This window comes from Nycticebus coucang, chromosome 19 (genome assembly GCF_027406575.1).
Source record: "Nycticebus coucang isolate mNycCou1 chromosome 19, mNycCou1.pri, whole genome shotgun sequence".
Taxonomy (NCBI): domain Eukaryota; kingdom Metazoa; phylum Chordata; class Mammalia; order Primates; family Lorisidae; genus Nycticebus; species Nycticebus coucang.
This window is the reverse complement of record NC_069798.1, coordinates 49,553,122-49,575,374: the sequence shown is the minus strand read 5'-3', so window position 1 is coordinate 49,575,374 and position 22,253 is coordinate 49,553,122. Positions and strand designations below refer to the sequence as shown.

Here is a 22,253-nt window from a genome sequence, read left to right as displayed (position 1 = left end):
TGCTTAACACAATTCTTGGCAATTAATAGGTGCTCAAAAAGAATAGTGATTTAAATCTTAAACTATTGTGTTCATTACCTCTGTTACAGAAATTTCTGTGTCCAGAGATTCTGAACATCTCTGAAAATTACCAAATTATGCAAGGGAATATGACGACTAAAGGTAATATTACAATACATTTTTTCTCCTCAATGTAATAGCTAATAAAACTAATGCAATCTTCTCTTCCAACTTTACCCATAATCAGTATGTGCATTTTAGCTTATTAAATAATAGATAGAAGCATGCTTTTTATTAAAGCTTTTAAAGCAGGTACCATACTGACAGCTTTCCAAAAGATTCTAAAGATGCTTTTCTTTTTTTTCTAAAATTGCCCCTTTGCAATTGCAAAAAAAGACATAGTATTATTTGTCTAAAGAAGCTTCCGGTATAATACACAAAGATATCTTAAAAATTATGCCTCAAAATATGGGTTAAAAACTTAACAGCAGAAATACAATGTTTGTGAAGCATTTCCCACTGTAAACTCTATGTGAAAGTAACAAGAGTGACAGAAAGGGTAAATTCATACTTTTTAGCCCTATTACCACAAGGTCTTGTCATTGAAATATAATGGGCTTGACCATCAATTCTGTTTAACACATTTGAGTTTTTGCGATAACTATTGAAACAACAAGATGATCCACTTAATCTTATGTTAAGAACACAAACGGAGTACTATTCAGATATTTTGCGTTTATGACTTTGAGAAAACAATATGAAAGCATAGTGATTTGAATTACAATATTTAACATTTTTGAGAATAAAAGGAAAACCACTCAAATACTTTCAAAACAACAATTTTTCCTTATTTCTGCAAATCACCCAATAGTTCTCTTATAAGTTAGTCACTACAGAATTTCATCCATTGGAGCTTTAAACATACCATAATAATGAATACACCAAGTCGTTCTAGAAAAAGTGGGGTTCTTAGTACACAAGACTGCCTTTTTTTTTTTTTTTTTGCAGTTTTTGGCCAGGGCTGGGTTTGAACCAGCCACCTCCGGCATTTGGGACCGGCACCCTACTCCTTTGAGCCACAGCGACGGCCCAGACAAGACTGCCCTTTATCCTTCACTGCATGAAAATGTTTTAATTGTAGAAGCAAATCTCAAAACATTTTTGAACATTACAAAGAAGAATATTACAGGTGTTGATACGTAAGAATACGTGCTGCTTCTCCATCTAAATATTTAATAGGATTTTATCACCCAATTATGATCAGAGGCCAGAAGGACAGCACAGGAAAGCAGTATTAGATGTAAGCCATTCATAATATTTGCTGTCATAATAATTATGTTAGCAGACTGTTTATAATCTTGAATAGCCAATTTATGCTCACACACTCATTTCTTAATGTAAAGACAGAAATAACAATTTTACTTTTATGTTACCTGAGTGATTTTTCTCTAACACAGATGACCTTATGGATTGTGGAAGTGGTTCCTACTGGAATGAAGTATAAAATGTCAATTTAGAAAATTTCCTCTGGAAGGTATATGTCACGAGTGCTCCTTATTTGGGGTCTGAAACTGAAATTTGGTGCCCAGAAGAAGATGAAATATTTTACAAATATCTCTAAAACAGTGATCAGATCTATAAAGTGATCACTATCTATGAGTATTAGGGTAATTTTTGAGATAATCTGAAACAGAAGAGCACATTTTACCTGAAATAGTCAAATTAATGAAGCCTCAAATTTCTACGGGAGTCTAAATGATCAAGATAACTAGGTCAACTGTCATTCTTGATTATACTATGGAATTATGGAACTCTTTTGATTTAATTTGGTTCTAAAGAACAAATGTTAATTTTTGAGCGCCAGCCACAGACTTCCACTTATGAGTAATGTTTACACACAGTACAACAGAGTATTTATTAGATTAGTCCCTGTCACATTTTAATAGTATTATGCATCTTCTATATGACAGTCTTAGTTAGAGGTACTGGCGTTACAGATACAGTGTTGGGATAGGAAAGATGAAAATTTCCTAATAAAGAAATCGTGAGATTTTGATAAGTGCTATGCTGATGGTATAATAACTGAGTCATAAAGGAAGGTCTCTTTGTTAGTTAGAGTCTAAGGTGAATCTTCAGAAAGAAGCAATCAAGTAAACATCAAAATGGTGAGCTTCCTAGGCAGAGGGAATAACTATTGCTTGCAAAGACTATCCATGTTGAGCTTGGTATTAGAAGAAATCAAAGGTTATTATACCTGAACCATGGAGGGTAAGAAAGAGAATGAAGAGCATAAGGAGAAATTCAGCTGGTAGGAATATAAAATGATAGGCTTGCTTTTGTTTCCTCAAAAATATTTAAAATACATGTAATTTTAATCTTGCAATTGCTCTTATGAGTAAACACCCTGTAAAGCTGAAAGCAAAAACTCAAGCAAATATTTGTATACCCATATTATTCATAGGAACTTTATTCACACTATCCAAAAGGTAGAAGTAACAAAAGTGTCCATCAATGGGTGGATAGATAAACGTGGCGTGGTATATTCATATAATGGAATATAATTTGGTCTTTGAAAAGAAAGAACATTTTGACACACGGTTGAAGAGGTTATTTGGAATAAGCTAATAACAAAAGGACAAAACTGCATGATTCCCCTTATGTGGAGTTCCCAGAGTAGTCAAATTCACAGAGACAGAGATTGCTCCAGGGAGGGGTGAATGAGTAGTTAGTGCTTAATGGGTACAGCTCTCCAGTGGTGCAAGATATGAAGAGTTCTAGAGATGGATGGTGGTGATGTGAATCTACTTAATGTCATTGAACTACACACTTAAAATTGGCTAAGATAGTAAGTGAGAGACAGGTTACTATAAACAAGGCAAGCCAAGGTGAGTAAGAAACTTAAATTTCATTCTAAGAATAATAAGATGATCTTGGATGGTTTTCCCTGGCAAGGGTGGGAGGGGGGAAATGTGGTCTAATTGATGTTTTTGAAAGATCACTCTATTTTCTGGGTGAAAAGATGTTCAGGGAAGGGGCATAGAGAGAAACAGGGAGACCATAACAATGTGTTTTTACTTGTCTGGGTAGCAATTGTGAAACGATGTAAAGTGAACAGAGTGGGTACATTTGGAAGGCACAGTTAACAGCCATGGATTGGATGTGAGTGGAGTGAGAAAAAAACAAATCATAACGCATAGGTCTTTGGCTTAGGCAAATTGTAGATGATGTACTAAGACAGCGGTTCTCAACTTTCCTAATGCCACGGCCCTTTAATTCAGTTCCTGTGGGTCATGACCCACAGGTTGAGGACGGCTGTCTAAGAGGAGGAAAAACAAGTTCTCCTTGGGGGCATTTCATTTTGAGATGCCTATTAATCAAGTCTGTGGAAATACCATGGCAGTAGGTGGGTATGTTAAGTCTGGGGTTTTGGTGAAAGGTCACACAGATGTGGAAGTGAGCAGCATATAGATAATATTTTAAATCAAAGCTTATGAATATAGACTGTGTGTATATAAATGAAATTCAATTAAGATCATTTTATTGCTCCTCCCAAAGTGTTCCACATCATAATGTAAAGCCAGGGTCTTTGTGATAGCCTTAAAGGCCATACATGATCTATCCCTCTTCCTCTCTCACTTCTCCAACCTCTTCTATTGCTTTTTCCTTTGCTCATGTCCCTCCAACCAGCTTGCCCACACGGAATCCTTTTTTGTTCCTCAAACCTGCTAGGCACAGCCCCGCCACAAGGCATTTGCACTTGCTGTGTCTGGGAACTCTGCTCCAGATACAGCTTCCTATTACTCATTCAGGATTTTGTTAGTTAATTTCCAATTGCAACCTTCCCTCAATACCATAGTTAAAATGGTGCTCTTCCCCTCATCACTCCTAATCTCTGTTATTTTTCCCTTACAGCATTTATTACCATTTACTTTGCTACCTGTTTCATGTGATCACTGTTCTTTGTCTTATCCCCTTTTCTAAGTTCTCTCCAACTCCAATCCCTAGAAAAGTTCCTGGCATAAACTGCTCAAAAATATAATAATAAAGTCTATATTTCCTAGTAGGCTAAATAGAACTGTCATTATATGTAAAATAACAGTTTTATATACCTCTCTTTATTAGATAGGAATTTTAAGGAAAATAATATGCAGCAATGAAACAGGATGAAAATACACTTCTTAAAGTGTTTTTTTCTCCGAGTGGCCAGCAAGATTTGTTTCTGCCAGCCCTTCCAAATGACAATGATCACGGCTGTGCACCGTCGGCCGTGGATGCTGCTGCCAAGTGGTGTCAGGCAGTCGGCACTTTTTGACAAATACGTATTCGTTCTTCATTTAGCACTCTGCATTTTATGGATCATTTTGTTAGAGTTTTGCTCCACTCTTTAATAGCCTATATTTCTTTACAGCGAGTTACATAAGGCAACTGACATATGTATACTCTATCTTTCCCAGCAGGTCTGAGAGGGACTAATGTGTTCATTTCTATGGGCAGGGTCTGTGTTCTCACCAATGGACATCATTTCCCTTAGGCTACTGGTCTCCATAAATTTGGAATGCTATTTGTTTATTTGTTTATTGTAGTAGATTATTGCTTCTATTCACCATTAAACTCTGTTTTGTATTCTTTTAACATTCTATTCCTACCATTTTCTCAGTATTTGTTTTATTTTATTTTATTTTTTTAATTAAGTCTTTTGTACATAGATCCATAAATACATTTATGCCCTTTTCAATGTGTTGATTATTTGTACAGATTGGGGTGCTTAAATCATACTAATCAGCATAGTTTTCATCTTATTTACCCATTTATAGCATTAGGACATTTGTGTTCTTGATAGAACCAACTTGTACTTGCAATGTGCTCCATAGTTGTGGTCCCCCTACTATCCCCTACTATAAAGTATTTGTTTTTTAATATATTTAGAACATTTATAAGCAGCAACATTTATTCAGTGGTGTAGGGTCTTACAGGTTTTGGCTAACAGGTAAAATCACGTACCCATCACTCCCTTCATGACACAAAACATTCCATCACTTCCAAAACTTCACCAGGCTATCCCTTTACAGTGACGCCCTCTTCCCATCTCTCATTATTCGTATTCATAACAAACTTTAAAAGTTCTTTCCTCTAGGACTAACTTTATTTACTGATTTTCAGCTTTAAAGTTTTTCAATCATCTAGGTTTTGTTCTTTTCCCTAATAACAATTATGGCTGAGATTTAGGGAGACATATTGTACCTATGTTTAGGTGTTATTGCACATTCACTATTTTAATAAATGTTATTTCTTTTAGCATTTCCCATAGAGTTTACTGTCATAGCTACTGTACTGATTTTATATTGCTTATCTCAAGTTGTTACTTTTCAACATGAAGAGCTGTAATTTAACCACATTTTATCTTTTTACTTTTTTATAGGGTAGGATCAAATTCAGCAACCCAGAGTGATGAAGAGTAAAAGCCCCTGGGGGAGGGGGGCTTCAACAGAAAATGATCACTCAAGGCGATCACCTGTTAGTTGGAGGTTGAAGTCTTTACACCGCAAAAGTAAGAACAGGGTAGTGTACGAACTGTCCAGGGCAGTCTGTAGCTGTTCCTTGGTTCTTATCACTTAAGACCAATCAGTATAATTATATGCAGTCTTTAGTAGGCAACCTGCATCCATTTAAACATATTTTCTATGGTACTTGAAGCATAAGGCCACAGTATTTGCTTTAGACAAACCCCCTAAAGTAGTAATTTTAATATTAATGTTATCTATTCTTTTGAAATAGAAAGTGTTTTAACCAAATTAAGATTGCACACAATTTTAAAAATACTATATACATCATGATGAGTATATTAAAATTATATATTTAGATGGCATTTATATCTGATAAGAAAATTCACTATCAAATTGTTGCTGTAGGCAGTCAGCAGTTGGGCATGCTTATTACTTGATCCCATAGGTATAATGATAGGTCAGTTGACTTCAGGGTCTCTTCCTTCATTTTAGAACAGGAAAGCATTGTTTACAGAACAAATAAACATAAGCGATGCAGCCTCCCCAGGTTCAGAACAGCTGTTCAGTGAGGTTTGAAGGACAAGTAGGTGTGAAATACTTAAGCAAAAACACTCAGACGGGGTGGGGGTGGGGCACACCCAGTCCAAAAGCCTGAGACATGCTGTGGCTGAGGAAGAACAGCTGGAGGGAAGTGTGAATGGGAAAGCTTGAGACATGCTTGAGAAGTGTGAATGGGAAAGCTTGAGACATGCTGAGGAAGAACAGCTGGAGGGAAGTGTGAATGGGAAAGCTTGAGACATGCTTGAGAAGTGTGAATGGGAAAGCTTGAGACATGCTGAGGAAGAACAGCTGGAGGGAAGTGTGAATGGGACGTCAGACACCAAGCTAAAGGGCAGGACCCTATTGAGAACTGAGCAACTATTAGAGCTGGTTGTGAAAAATCACCCTGGCAACACTGTGGAGTCTCCAGAGGATGTGGACCAGGGGGAGGCTATTTTCACGTGACAAATGATGAAAATTTGACAAAAAGTATGCAAGTGGGAGTAGAAAGGAGAGGCTGGTTCCAAATCTATCAAGAAGGTATGGATGTATGCAGGTGTGGTCTTTGTGACTGACTGAATATTGGCAGGGAGTAACACAGAAGTGTTGAGGATAATGGGGACGGTTTTGGGTTGATGACAGAGGGACTGGTACGGGTCCCAAAGTGTAGAATGCAGCCAGTATTAAGAGCCTTGAGAAATCAGCCCACAACTTCAAACAGTATGAAAGGATTTGTGTGTAAGCCGTCTATCTACCTTTGTTATATTTAAAAGTATCAACAGACAAAACAATCACAGAAATCTAACAACCACCCTTGGCTTTTTAATTTTCAAATAATATTTAATACAAGAAGTGATTATTTTATCCTCTTTTGCCTTCAATTCCATCAGCAGAACCCACAACTGTCAACTAGTTTGATGTAAGAGAGAACACAAAAATTTATGTTCTATAAAAAGTACTGGCAATATTCTCTCATCATTAGTGAGATTTTTCAATCTGCTGGTTGAGGTACCAAATTTATTTTTATATTTATTTCCCAGATATACCCAGACCTGCTCTGACTTCTATATTCTTTTACACTGATCCGTCGATTCCAATGCAGACGGTACTATATTGATTTTAAATCAGGCTTTACAGCAAATATTAATGTTTATTATACTTTTTCAAAATCTCTTGGAATTCTTTTGCATTTATACTTCTATATAAAATTTACTCTGATTATAATCTCATGAAATTAGTCATTAAGGATGTTTATACGATGCTCAGATTTTTCACACAGGAATATGTCCATTTATTCATGTCTTCATACATTTTTTTAATAAAATGTTATATTTTTCTTCATATATATTTGTTTATATCTCATTAAATTTAGTCTTAGATGTTATATTCTGGATTGCTTTATAAATGCATTTATTTTCTTTCTAATGTTTAAATTAATTATTGCTACTATAAAGAAAAGCTAGCTCCTTTGAAATGTGTGTGTGTATATATATATATATAAATCTACTATCTTATTAAACTCTCTTTTTAGTTCTAATAGGTTTTTACTGTAATATTGTGGAATTTTCAAATATGAGTCGCATATTTATAAAAATAAAATTTCTTTCCTTCTGCAATAAAATATTATAGCTTTTTACATTTTTCTTGTTAAAACTTCTATATTCTTTTGAATAACAGAAATAATAGGAAGCTTTTAGGCATGTTTGGGTCTTAAAGTACGTCTTTAGTAATTTAACATTTAGCATAACGTTTGATTTTCCTTTCTTGTAAGAAAAACAATAAAATTTTGAAAGCTTACTTATATTTCTATATTAACATGAGCTTTCAAAAAAATTGATAATGACTAACTTTACAAAATTTCCTCTCGCATCTATTGATATAATTATATGACATCCTTTAAAATTATACCTTAATTAGTTCTGGGCTTTTAAAGTGTGCTGAAGACATGCCCTCCATTGGTAACAGAAGTAAATGCATCTAATCCCTTAATGCAGACAACAAAGCTTTGTCATGGTCAAGGAGAAGCTTTATAAGACCAATTGTGTATTTCATGTTTTTGTCAAAAAGGAATGCAGTCCAAGTCTGAAACCTATTTTATCAAATCTAGAAACAACAGTACACTATTGAACGTTTTACTGCTATTATTACAGTTAATTCTCACAAAGAGCCCCTGAGATGGATAAGGTTGTTATGTTCACTTTGTCAATGAGAAAACTAAGGGCTTGAGGATGTCAAGTTAACTTCCTCAAGCTGACGCAGTGAGTGGAGCTGGATTCAAATCTAAATGTTACGACTCCAGAACTTACCTTCTCATTCCTTACATTACACTCTGAGAAAGCCAAGTAAGTCATAAAGAGATTAGACATTCCATATATGAGCACATTCAAGTTTGCTATAGCCAAGGAAAGGGCTTAAAACGCCTTGAAACATTTATCCTCATCTAAACAATCTGTGCCAACATTCTTACAGTGGAACTCTGAGATTCTGAACAACCACTTGTCTAAGAATTGAAGTAGATTTCATATTGTTTTCAAAAATCAGTTTTGGATTTGTCTGCTACACCCCTTATGTGTAAAATGAAATCCACTTAAACAATATTAAAGGGCTGGGTTCTTCAATTTTGTGGCAGAATAGCCACTGTTCCCCTGCATCATCTGATTCCCAAGCCTGCCTGTCAAGAGGCTCTGACTGAAAGTTTGTGTGAAAGAAATTCTATGTCCTGACAGCCACCCACACTCTGTGTACACCAAATCTCATACTAACACATTCTTTTGCTCACTGGCATAGATCCCATGCCTTACCCCTCTTCTCCATTGAAATGAATTTGCAGTGAAACCATCTGACCACTACCTGATCAGGTTAACAGAGCTAAGTACTTATTTTTGCAGGCAGGATATTAGAGCCAGCTCCTAGGTTCACATTTTTTTTGCTATATCATTCTTGCACTTTCAGAAGCCTCTGCATTGCTGATTTCTGATAGCTGAGCTCCTCCACTTTAGTGCAGAGGTTTAATTTTAAATCACATCATTATTGATTATGTATATCCATTTCCACCTGTTAACTTCAAAATTTATATGTATATAAAAAAATAGACAAAGACAAACAGATCCCCGTGGATACCTTGCTGAACTTCATCACAAATTCTCTCATTTCCTTATGCAAGACATTTACATAAAAACCTTGAGGAATTCTAATGATCTTCGTTCTTTTTTTTAAAGCTGAGATTTTGAGGCACAAACTACATATTTTAAAACTTCCCAGCTGTCAGTAATAACTACATGCTTTCCAGGGAACCTTAAACAAACAGTGTGATTTGGTTTTATAATTACTTTAACTAAACATCCTAATGAAAAGGGCACTCCGGAAGGAATTGGGGTATTTCTCCAAGTTACTGTTATCTTCACAAGGCTGATGCCTCTGTCAGGCTGAGAATGCAGGAGGACGAATAAGAAGTTGTGGGAGACAGGGGGCTGCTTTTAGCAACCTGCAAACAGTGCTGCCTCTGTTGACCTGACTTGCAGGCACAGAGTTACATATAATGAGTAGATCGCACTCTTGGAGTTCACTAGGGGACTCTGAAGCAGGAAGCAAGTTATGTAACACAACACATCCAGGGAGGGCAACTCCCACAGTTGTCTTCCAATATAGAATTCTTTTTTTTTCTTTTTTTTTTTTATTGTTAAATCATAGCTGTGTACATTAGTGCAATCACCTGTACCCATTCTAAGATGCATTCTTCAACTATAGCAAAGAATAGCAAAGCCTCCTATTTCAGGGGGTTTTTCAAAATAATTGCTTTCTCGGGTGGCACCTGTGGCTTAAGGGAGTAGGGTGCTGGCCCCATATGCCAGAGGTGGCGGGTTCAAACCCAGCCCCAGCCAGAAACTGCAAAAAAGAAAAATAATAAGAATAATAATTGCTTTCTCCTTACCATAACTTAAGGGAAACCAAAGCAGTTCTATTTGGACTTTTTAAAAATTTTCAGAATATTAAGGATTTACAAATGTTTTGGATTACATGGATCATTATGTAAAGCTTGAGTCCTGGCTATAGGTGTGCCCATCACCCACATAGAGTTCATTGTAGCCAATAGGCTGGATTACTCCCCTCCCCGCATGCCCTCTGTCCCTTTGGTGTTTTCCACTGACTTTTATTTCCTTCTTTATTGGAAATTTTACTCAGGACTTAGGACTCAAAGCTTTTCTACTGTAGTTAAGAAAGTTTTGGTGAAAGTCATTTATATCTTATTTTATAACTTAAACATTCACATCAATAAGTTAAAATGAGATGAATGTTAAAAATAAATATCTTTAAATACTGCAAGCCAGTGTGAATATTCTTTTGGAGCAACTAGTGACCCTTACTGAACATGTCCAGTCATTCAAATATTAATTCTTATCAAGGGTTGCACAATTTTTTTTCTTTAAAAAAATTGTTTATTGACTTGGAAACTACCTGATTTAGAGGGGAATGAAAAATAACTTTCTTATTTTTTTGAAGCTTTATTCCTCTAACACAGTGGTTCTCAACCTGTGGGTCACGACCCCTTTGTGACAATTAAAATACATCCTGCATATCAGATATTTACATTACAATTCATAAAGGGGTTACACATTTTAATATTTGACTGGTACAATCAAACGAAGAAAACCAGAAGGAAGGAATGGGAACCCAAATAAGTTTAAGGAAGTATCTCAGTGGAAAGTGATCCAGGGTCAACAAATTAGGAAGACCTCAGGGAATATTCATTTCTTACAGCAAGTGAAACAGACCTGGCCCACAATTTTGCATAGTTAAATGCCCTGAAACGACTGTTGGTTTCCATTATGTTTAAAAATGAATAATCTGAAATCATAAAATATAATAGCATATGTGCATGAAGTATCAATTCTGCTGCCTTCTATTAATTTTTCATTACCTTTTTTCTGATTGCGTGTATTATGGAAAAGGATAAGTTCATTGTCTTAGTAATTATCATCCAAATGAAGAGATGGGTAAATGAGAACAGAGGTAGTATGTACTGCAATAATTGACTGGTAAAGGATGAGTGAGGATGCATTTTGAACTAAGGATGGTAGAAATAATTTCCCTAAGGGTATTTTTTTGTAAAGTGTCTTCTTTGCTGTCCCATCCACCCATATAATCCTAGTTGTCAGAATCCTCTTTCCCTGAAATTTCTAGGTCGAGCGTTACTTGTTTTCAGAGTTCTTTCCAGTTAGTGCAGCCATTAACTATCTGTGCCTCAAAAGAGCTGGTCTTGTACTTTTTGTGTTTGTACTCCTCGTGACTCAGCACACTGCAGGTTCTTCAATTACATTTCTAACATCTGCATCCATCCTCAAGTAAGGAAAGAGTAAGGAGGAGTACTCCATGTAGAAGAGAGACATTCAACCTCATCCAACTAAGCATGTGTTAAGACCCTATTCAGGAACATTGGCACAGAGATTCTTTTTTTTTTTTTTTATTAAATCATAACTGTATACAATGATATGATTATGGGGCATCAATTGGATCATATTTAGGTTACATGGATATGAAAAGCCTGGGGTTAAATGGAAATTTGGGGCCACCCAAGAAGCAGTGATTTTATATTTTAGTTCCATGTAGATTGTGACTCATTCAAACTCAAGAGAAAGAACATATAAGTCAAGTTGAGAATCCCTTTTATTCTGGATATTTATAAGAACTTCAGCACCCCTGCTCCATTTATTTTCACTCCTTCTAGTAAGAGATATAGGCCCTTAGGTTTGGATAAATGATAGGTCCTTATTTCTTGAGTCATTTGTTAGCCTTAAATTACTGTCTTTACTGTCACAAGTCAGTTCTATGGGATTAGTGGAAGCTGTGCTCTGGTCCCCTGCACTTGAATTCGAGGTACAAAGTGTAGTCTTCAGCTCTATAGCTGCTAGCTGACTTTATAAAATTAGTTGAATTTTCATAGCCTAAGTTACTCTGAAGTAACACTAATACTAATAGTAGAACCTCTGTAAGTTGACTACTCTAGGGACTATAAACAAACTGATCAATATACTGAGGTGGTCAACATAAGGAAGTGGCCAGGCCTATTGCTTCCTAATGGCATTCTTAAGACAATGTTTAGAATCCTCAACTTGGTAATCCTAGCACTCTGAGAGGCTGAGGTGGGTGGATTGCCTGAGCTCACGAATTTAAGAACAGCCTGACCAGAGCAAGACCTTGTCTCTAAAAATAGCCAGGCATTGTGGAAGGCACCTGTAGTCCCAGCTACTGAGGCAAGAGAATTGCTTAAGCCAAGAGTTTCCGGTTGTTGTGAGCTGTGATGCCATGGTACTTTACGGAGGGTGACAAAGTGAGACTCCGTCTCAAAAAAAAAAAAAAAAAAATCCTTAACTTGGACCTGCCAGGCTTAGAACCTGCCTATCTGACACACCTCATCCTATGTCATCCCTGTGTTTCGGCTTGGATAGCCTCTGTAGTAAACAGAGCCATTGCCGTGACTTTAAATCTAAGTTTACCTTACTCTTCACTCCTCCTCAGTCTCTATATACACATTTACATAACTAATTCTTCTTCATCCTTCAAATTTCAGTTTAAAAGCAAATCTTCAATATTTCTGCCTCTCTGTCCACATGTCTGTCTTCCATCCATCTTAGGTTAAACTGCAGTTTTCAAATATCCAACTAGGTTTGAACTGTAAAATGGTAATTTCCTACACTTCATCTAAAACATCTTTCTTTCTTTGCTAAAGTCTAAGCTCCAGGTCTTTTTTTTTTGAGACAGAGTCTTAAGCTATAGCCCTTGGTAGAGTGCTGTGGCATCATAGCTCACAGCAACCTCCAACTCTTGGGCTTAAGTGATTCTCTTGCCTCAGCCTCTCAAGTAGCTGGGATTACAGGCACCCACCACAAATCCTGGCTATGTTTTTAGAGATGAGGTCTCGCTCTGGCGCAGGCTGGTCTCGAACCTGTGAGCTCAGGCAATCCATCTGCCTCAGCCTCACAAGTGCTGGAATTACAGGCACAAGCCATTGTACCCGGCCGCCATGTTTTATTTATTTATCATTGTATCCACAGAGTGAAGCATAGTGCCTGATACTTGGATTTCTATCCACATTCTTTAAATTAATATGCTATCCCATGGCAATTATTATCATTAATTCAGAAATATCATCAGTTGACTGTTTTACTGGCACCATATTTCAGTAAAACCAAATGTGTGATTATCACGAAATCATGAATGACAGGGAGTTGTTTAGAAAGAGAAGAAGAAAGGGAAAGACCAAGGAAGAGGGGAATGAAGAGGAGTTCAAGAAAGAGGAAAGGGTAAAGGATTTGAGAAAGGAAATGGGAGGAAAACTAAGAATAAAAATGAGGAGGGGAGAGGAGAGAAAGGAGGAAGGGAGAGGCAAGGTGGGAAAAAGGAAAGAAATACAGAATTTTTACTTTCCTTTTTTGCTGCAATAATTTCATGTCTATCAGTAAAGAAATAAGAAAATTTTGTTGTCAGTTATTCAGGCAATGATCTTGTGCCCCGACATTTTCAGTACATGTGAGTTTATCTTTTTATCCACCTCTTCATGGCCCCAGTTTTGATTACCTATCTTTAAATATACTGTTCATAATTTACGTCTTTTCTGAGTGCCTCTCATTTTCACGAATTTTTACCTATTTCACTTATAACTCTAATTTTCTATATGATGAATTTATGTTTTATTATTTAGATATTTTAATGTTGCTTCCTTTACCCATTTCCTTTAAAGTTTATTTTTAAAATTAACTCATGATGTTTTTATTTTAATAAGTAACCTCTTGCCTGCTAATTTTGAAGATTTTGCTTATGTTTAATTTCTTGGTACTAGAATTTTATATGAAGCTTAGTACTGCATTGATGAATGGGGCAAGGCAACTAACAATTAACACATAAAGTAGGTTGCCCTTTATATCAAGAATGAGTAACAGTGACGTCATAAGGAAGTCGAAAATACACAATTGATGTTTTGCAGAAACATCATAAAAGAGCAGAAGAAGCTGTATGAAATATTTCATGATTGCTATAAAAAATAATGATAATTCTTAAGAGGAAAATGGTTAAGGCCAATTATCAAAAATAACCTCAATAGAAAAACATCTCATTTCAGATTATCTTGAAAAAAAACAACAACTTGATTTGAGGATGATGATTAATGCATAATTAGTGCTATGCTCTCCATGGCATGTTGCCTATTATATAGCATTATTGAAGACTATATATTAATTCTTTTTTTTGTTATGTTTCTTTTGTTTTATATAGGGAGATATAGAAAAAATAAATGTTCCAAAAGTTGGAGTATATTTACTTTGTTTAGGGGACCCTAAACGGCAGTTACCTTACTCTGAGGTAACAAGAAGATAGAAATCAGAGTGACAGTGACTAAGGAACTTACCATCCAGATCATTCTCCGGGGTCTCTGCTGTGTACCAGTTGGAAGGTGGCCCAGTGCCATTGACTGTCATGGCTGACACTTGGAAACTGTACTGACTTCCTTTCTCCAGTCCTACAAAAAATTTTCCGTGTAGAGGAAAAAAAGTTACTAAACAAGTATTTGTAGCTGATTTTCAAAAAGCTTTAGCAACATTTTAGGAATAATTGACATCTTTACATTATTTGTGACTGTTTTGGTAATTATTGTTATTTTGACCAAAAGAGCAGGAATATCACAATGAGAAGTAAAGGTTTTTTTGTATATCATCATGTATTTTTTTGTTTGTTTGTTTATAAAAATGTATCCCTGAAAATCACCTCATGGCAGAAGCAGAATATAAAATATGAATGATGAAGAAATAATCAAAAATAGCAAGGATCATTTTTCTTCACTTTTCACAAGAGCCCTGCCTATAAATCAAGAATAGTCAATCTATCAATCTAAAAATTTAAGTCTTCATCATTCATTCAAGGTCAGTGTTTTCATTTTCTTGGGGCCAAAATAGAATCTAAAGCTGGTGTACTTCACCAGAAACCATCTTTTGAGTATATTTTGTTTTGCATCAGCTTCTATAAGAGAGATGAAGAAAGTCAGTATCTTTGATAATCCGGACCCATAATGCCATACCCGGTTATAACATTAGGGTGTATTTTAAAGAACACGGAGAACAGAGGTAGACTAGGGAGCCAATGAATCATTAGTCTCATGAGTATGAATTTTTGAAGTGAATAACTTTCCTTTTACCTAAATCTTGAAGTAGCTCTTTAATACAACAAATTATTATTTCTTAAAAGTGGCATTAGTCAAAGGACCCTAAGACATTTTTTAGACATTGGGAACTCAGGTTAAATAGGCAAGTCTTTATATCTCAAGAAGTTGAATGACCCTGATAGAAATTAAAAAAACAAACGTAACCTCTCTGTTTTTTTCATTAATCTGAAATATCCAAATAATTGGTGTCATGAAAAACTTATAATTAAAATAAGTTCTTGAATAAATGATGCTATATACTGTGCAAAGTAACATACTTATAGATTTTTGCATAAGGAGTGAGTACTCGGTACTAAAGGGAAGTCTAACTTACTACTAAAAGGAGATGGTGATTTAACCATTGATTAGAAAGGATTTGTTATTGTCAAGGGGCAATTGCTTTCAATAAACAGTACTAAATGAGAAGACCCCTTGATAAATCCAGCCACATAAAGGTGTCTATAACACAATATTCTGTCCTCTAAAGAAGCTTCTAATTTTAATAAATAGATGGGAGCCTCCATGAAGACAAGAGCTGAGAATGTCCCTAGCATTGTTGTCTTTGTCATTACTGGTATTTTAGTTGCATATTCCTAGAGCCCACCACAATGCCTGGCACATGGTATGTGCACAAAAAAAAAAAAAACTTCTGCAAAATCTACTAAAGCTAATTAGGTACAACAGCATTGAGCCCTAAGAAAATATTAGATTAAAACACAACATTCTCTATTGTCAACACGGTGGCAAAAGAGATGCTTCTGAACATAAGGGCCTTGTCATTTTTCATGTAGGCGTGTCCTTACATCAATTTGTTAAAATAGCATTGATCTGATATTTGTTACTATTTACACCCTTTCATATGCACTGTTTTTGATTGCAGAGGCAAAGAGATTAAAGGGCTTTTCTGAAAAATTAAAAAATTAATAGATGGAAAACTTTGGGAGAAATCAATCATTGTAGCACATGACTTTCATAGTGGTTTATCTAAAACAGAGTTCTAATCCATCAAAATTAAAATCTCTTATATTATATAGAAATATAATTTCATTTTCTTCAAAATGGATAGATAATTATGTCAATATTGTCCCCAGCAACTGACTTGAAATACTATCTGTGCTGGGCAGTTTCATGTATCAATTTAGCAAGGCTACAGCATCCAGCTATTCAATCAAACACCAATGGAGGTGACGCTGGGAGTGTTTTGTTACGGGATTAATTTCCACACTCAGTTAATTTTTTTGGAGACAGAGTCTCTGTCACCCTAGATAGAGTGCTGTGGTGTCAGCTCACAGCAACCCAAACTCCTGGGCTCACGCGATCTTCCTGCCTCAGCCTCCCAAATAGCTGGGATTACAGGCACCTGCCACAGCATCTGCCAATTTATCTATTTTTAGTAGAGACAGTCTCCGTCTAGTTCCGGCTAGCCTCGAACTACTGAGCTCAGACATTCACCCACATTAGCTCAGACAATCCACCACACTGGGCCACGTACAGTTAAATTTGAGTAAGAGATATTGTTCCCGACACCTGGGTGGCCTAGATTCAATCGGGTAAAATAACAACAGGGCTGAGGCTTCCTTGAAGTTGCAATTCTGTCCTGCACCTGTCATCAAATTCCACTTGCAGTTTCTGCCTGTTTTTCCTCATAATCTGCGCCATGGATTCTGGAACTGTCCACCCAGTCATCATAATTGATTAAGCCAATTCTTCACAAACAATCTCTTAGTATAATTCCCTTCTGGCTCTCTCTTTGCTTGAACCCTGCCTGGTGTACCATTTTACCATGTGCAATATTTTGACATACAATTGAAAATCTTTTTGAATGTTCTGTAGTCAGATCCATTCATTTGAAGTGATGATAAACCATGCAAGTGATTATTTGCACATTCTATCAATTTTTAACAGAAGTTAGTTAAAATATCTTACTAGAAGGTTATATGTAAATTTCTCCTTATAATTTTGTCATATTTTGATTTGTATATTTTGAACTCAGGATCAGAGTCAGTAATCCAGTTTGGGGTAAAACAAAGCATGCTAATAAAGTTAACACCAGAAAACAGTTTAGAGACCATCTATTGTGTTTACCCAGCAAGATCTCACCTGTTTAGGTCAAGCTATTTATCAGAATATCCCTTCCAACCTTATACTGCAGAAGACTAATTCTTCACATCCTCTCTAATACATCTGCGGTGAAATTTTAGCACCCATACAGATTAATGTCATAAGTAAATCTGAAAATCTTGCCAAATTGTTTTGAAATATATTTTATTTTTAAAAAGTCTTTGATTTTGCATTTTACTACGAACATGTAGAGGTGTTAGATTAAGTATAAATATATTTAAATATGTATGCATAATCTTGTTAATGAAGGAAATTTTAAGTAATTTCTAGTTAAATGCCTTACATTATGCTGAACATCTAACAAAGTGATGATACAAATAAACCAGCAATACTCTGGGACTGAGAAATTTACCAAGGGAGCCAACTCACCTCCAATAGTTTTACTTGTCAAAAAAGTTACCATAGTATCACCTATAGATAGATCTCACAAGTTTATCCTAGTGGGATCTAAAAAAAATTAAATACTGGGCAGTGCTTGTGGCTCAAAGAAGTAGGGCGCTGGCCCCATATACCAGAGATGGCGGGTTCAAACTCGGCCCGGGGCCAAAAACTGCAAAAAAAAAAGATTAAACACCTATTTTAGCATATGTTTGCCTGAGTCTTTGGATTCTAAATTTGAAAACTTCTGTATTCAGAAGTTTTAGCAACAGAATTAAACTTGCGGTTCTTTTTCTAAATCTAGGTAAGTATAGGATGTAGCAACAAGCAGAACCATTCTGATTTTTCACTGAGGCGATCTGGACATTATCTTCGAATGCTAGGTTACAGATGGCCCTGCTTTTAGGCTGTAAGGAATACTTGGCTGGGCAAGTTTTAGATGTACTGAAAGCTCTTTTAATCTCAATTTTTCCATTTAAAGTGATTAGGTGATAATACATGTTCTTATGAGGACCTTACAGTGTTCTTGTGAGGATCAAAAGTAATTTTAAAGGTAATTTATAAAATCAAGCATTTAATAGATGTAAAGATAACTAATACTTATACAGTGGTCTGCAGGTTACTTTCTCACTTGAGTTTTAAACACCCTATGACTTTGGTACAGAATATATTATGGCTCCTGTTTTAGAGACAAGGGTAATAAGGCTTAGAGAAACTCAGCAAGCGTATTGTGTGGCCCTTTAATCAGAGCTCGTTCTATCTCTTGCTGGGCACCTGTCTTCAAAAGTCCACTTAATCTACTGTGGAACCCCAGTGAGACATCTGCAACAAATAGAAATCTCTATGCAGACACTCAAGGATTTTGTTTTTATAATAATTATATCAGCACTGAATAATGGGCAGACAGGCAGGCAGCATAGAATTGATGATTCTATTATTTTGACAGTGGATCAACCTAAGACATCAATAATGCCCAAAATTTAGAATGAAGAAGAGTTAAATCATTCTTTTGTTTATAAAAGTGTTACCCTGATCGAAAGAGGAGGTATCGTCAAGAGTTATACAATCTCTATGACCAAGCAATTCTGGGAGACCCCAACTCTGAGAGCTAATATCAAAAGTTCGTTCAAGTCTGCTTTTATTTATTTATTCATTCCTTTAGGTATTCTTTGGAGGTGGAAGTCAGTCTCTAGTGAAAGGCTTTTTTTGTGTGTGGATAGTTCTAGGACTTGTTAACATGTATGCTTTCTAATCTGGGATAATGGGAATATTAAATAATATTTTTAAAAATAAATTGGTTGGGTGGCGCCTGTGGCTCAGTGAGTAGGGTACCGGCCTCATATGCCGAGGGTGGTGGGTTCAAACCCAGCCCCGGCCAAACTGCAGCAACAAAAATAAATAGCCGGGTGTTGTGGCGGGTGCCTGTAGTTCCAGCTGCTCGGGAGGCTGAGGCAAGAGAATCGCGTAAGCCCAAGAGTTAGAGGTTGCTGTGAGCCGTGTGACGCCATGGCACTCTACCCGAGGGCGGTACAGTGAGACTCTGTCTCTACAAAAAAAAATAAAAACTAATAAATAAATAAATTGGTCAAGAAAGCTTTAATTTAATCTCTTCTTGAGTTATTCGGCTTCCCTAGCTGCAAAAGTAATCTTCAAATTTTAGATAATTCCAACAAACATCTCTTTCTATCCTGGCATTTTTCCACTATCCTTGATATATTCATATAGTCACACATTTATTGCCTATGGTCAGAAACACATTATCTACAGTTTAAGAGCTAAGAGCATAGGTTTTTAATTTAGGAAGAATGAGGTTTGAATTGTTGTTCCACCACTTATTAGTGGGGTGACCTTGAAAAACCAGTCCCCTTTTCCTCAGTGTTCTTATCAATACAGTGGGGATATACAAATAAAAATAGTTATAATGATTAAATGTAAAATTCACATATATATGTAATGGTTTTAGCAGAATGACTGGTGTCATGCTCAGTAAAGATGATGTGGCAGTTATGGTTGCCAATGGGAAACATTATTTTTATATCAGTGATCGTTTATAGAGTCATATAACTGGTTGCGTCACTGACAGAGTTTAAGACAATAATACGGTGTAGTGTGAGCATCACCCAGGTAGGACTCTGAACATACGCAATCCACTTGGGTTCATCCCCAAGTGCAGAGCTCAGTGATGTCTCTCTCTGGATTTCAGTTACCTCTTCCTTAAAACAAGGGGTTTGGATGGGATGAACTGTGTGGTTCCTGCTCTGTTCACCAGGATCCTAAAGTCTCGTCTCAATGTATGTGTGCCTTTCCTAGCTGCTTCTGTTTCCTCTAAGGGAAGTATGGTACAGCTAGCAAGGCTTTTCTTAGCTGTAAAACATTCTATTATTGAAGTCAGATTATCTCGGCTTTCTATCCTCAATACGAAGTGCCTTCAAGCTCTCTATTTCTTCTTGTCTAGTTCTCATTTTTAGATATCATGGTAAGAGATGGCACATTATTCAAACAATTTAATTTCCTTTTATTTCCCTAATGTTAACCTTGTTATAAAACTGCTATGCTATTGTTTCAATTTTTCAGTCCATAAAATAGCAATGTATGTTTATCGTTATGTTCATTCTATATTGGCCATGAAACACAAAGAAACTCTTAAATTCAATTCCAAACAACCTTCTCTGAAGAGCGATCAAAAATTAAAAAGAGCATTTTAATATTTAGTTGACACAGATTCTCACAATAAAGCTGATAGCAGCCATTTAAAACCCTTGTTATAACTCTGAATTGCTTTGTTATTGCAGATGCCTCATTATCCTGGTAAAAAACACACACAACCGAAAACACCTGTCTAACAAATAAAGCATTGTAAAAGAAAAAAATGTTTGAGCCTCAACACCTGAATATTTATATCATACAAATGAAGTGTTCTGGCAATTCTGATTTTCTAACAGCCAAATCAATATACCCATGTATCTTACAGGCATGGAAAACATGGGGTCAAATTTTTTATATTTTACAGGGCTGCTGATTTATATGGAAAATCAAATACTCCTGTATACTACATTGTATGTGAGTTGCTAGGTATATCCTGGAGCCATGTCTAATGCACAGGCCGTCTACCGGTGTGTGGTGTTACTTTCTGGGTCCTTAAGGCTTTGTAGCATTGAGGACATGCCCACAATTTCTAATAATGCAACAGGTGTTTCTAAAGCCAAGAACAGAGCAGGGGAGTAGAAGGCAGAGGTTTTGCAAAACTTCTTTAAAAACTTTTAAGGGTATGATGCTATTCAATAATCTTTTTTTTTTCCTTTTATGAAGTCATATACATGGATCATGAATACATTTATGCCTTTGTGGGATCTATCAAGTATAGAACACAAACATCTTACCACTGTAATTAAGTAAATGAGATGAAAGCTATGTTAATTAGTTGTATAAATAACCTTTTTATTGCTTTAGTTCAAATAAAAAAGGAGTATGTGTGATTATTTTGGCAATAAATTTCAGGTGCAGTTATAAATATGGCTCCTCAGAATCTATTTGTATTCCTATATACATCTTTATAACTCATAAAATGAGTAAGTAACAGTATGAATAAAGACTTCAAATTTGTGTCCAGATTCCTAAAATCTATAAAAATAGAAATAGACATTTGTGAGCTAGTCCCAATAACAAACTAATTAATACAACTCATGTCTTTGCTTTTGGTTGGAATGATAACAAATCAGAGGGACGATGAGCCACTCCATGCTGATTAGAAGCTGTAATTGTCACATTAGATGAATAAAAATGTAGAACCCAACTTTTTATTTTTGAATAAGTAAAATTTACTAAAAGATACAATTCAAAATGATTATCCTAGAGTAGAAAAGTAATTGAAAAATGTCTGTAGTGGGTTGAGTAGTGTTCTCCTAAAATTCATGTGTACCTGGATCACCAGCATGTGATGTTACTTGTACATAGGGTCTTTATAGACATAATTAATTGATGATCTTAAGATGAACTCATTCTGGATTGAATTGGGGCCTGTCTGCAATGATTGGTGTCCTTATTGCAAGAGGAGAGAAAACAAGCAGAGAGAGGACAGTGAGGCAAAGATGAATGCCGAGGTTGGAACAAACAAAGGAGCACCTGGGACTGCTGGCGACACCAGGAGCAAGGCATGATGAGCTGGGTTCTTCTGCAGATGCTCCAGAAGGAACCAAATCTGCTAAAATCTTGATTCCAGGCCTCTGGCCTCCTGAACTGTGAGAATACATTTATGTTGGTTTAAGCCAACAAGGATGTGGTCATTTGTTCCAGCATCCATAGGACTAAAACAGGATCTTTGGTGGTGAAAAGGTTAATACTTGCTGTGCACATGCACCCTTTCTTTCTCTCTCTTTCTCTCCCTCTCAATGATTTTACCTTAAACAGAGGGAAAGTCCTAAAATTTTGTATATTTAGAGTCAGAGTTTTGGTTGAATAATACTGAATGCATTAAATTCTATGTGTCAAAAGAACTCATAAACACTAAGTGAACCCACAAA

At 36.0% G+C, this 22,253-nt stretch overlaps 1 protein-coding gene across 1 annotated transcript in view; it reads right to left on the bottom strand.

Moving 5' to 3' along the window:
- The window catches only part of DCC (DCC netrin 1 receptor), a 1,249,028-nt gene that overhangs the window by 174,353 nt on the left and 1,052,422 nt on the right, over positions 1 to 22,253 (bottom strand). Inside the window, 1 exon segment of the mRNA XM_053571848.1 lies at positions 14,446 to 14,556. Within this exon segment, the coding sequence (XP_053427823.1) occupies positions 14,446 to 14,556 (111 nt within the window).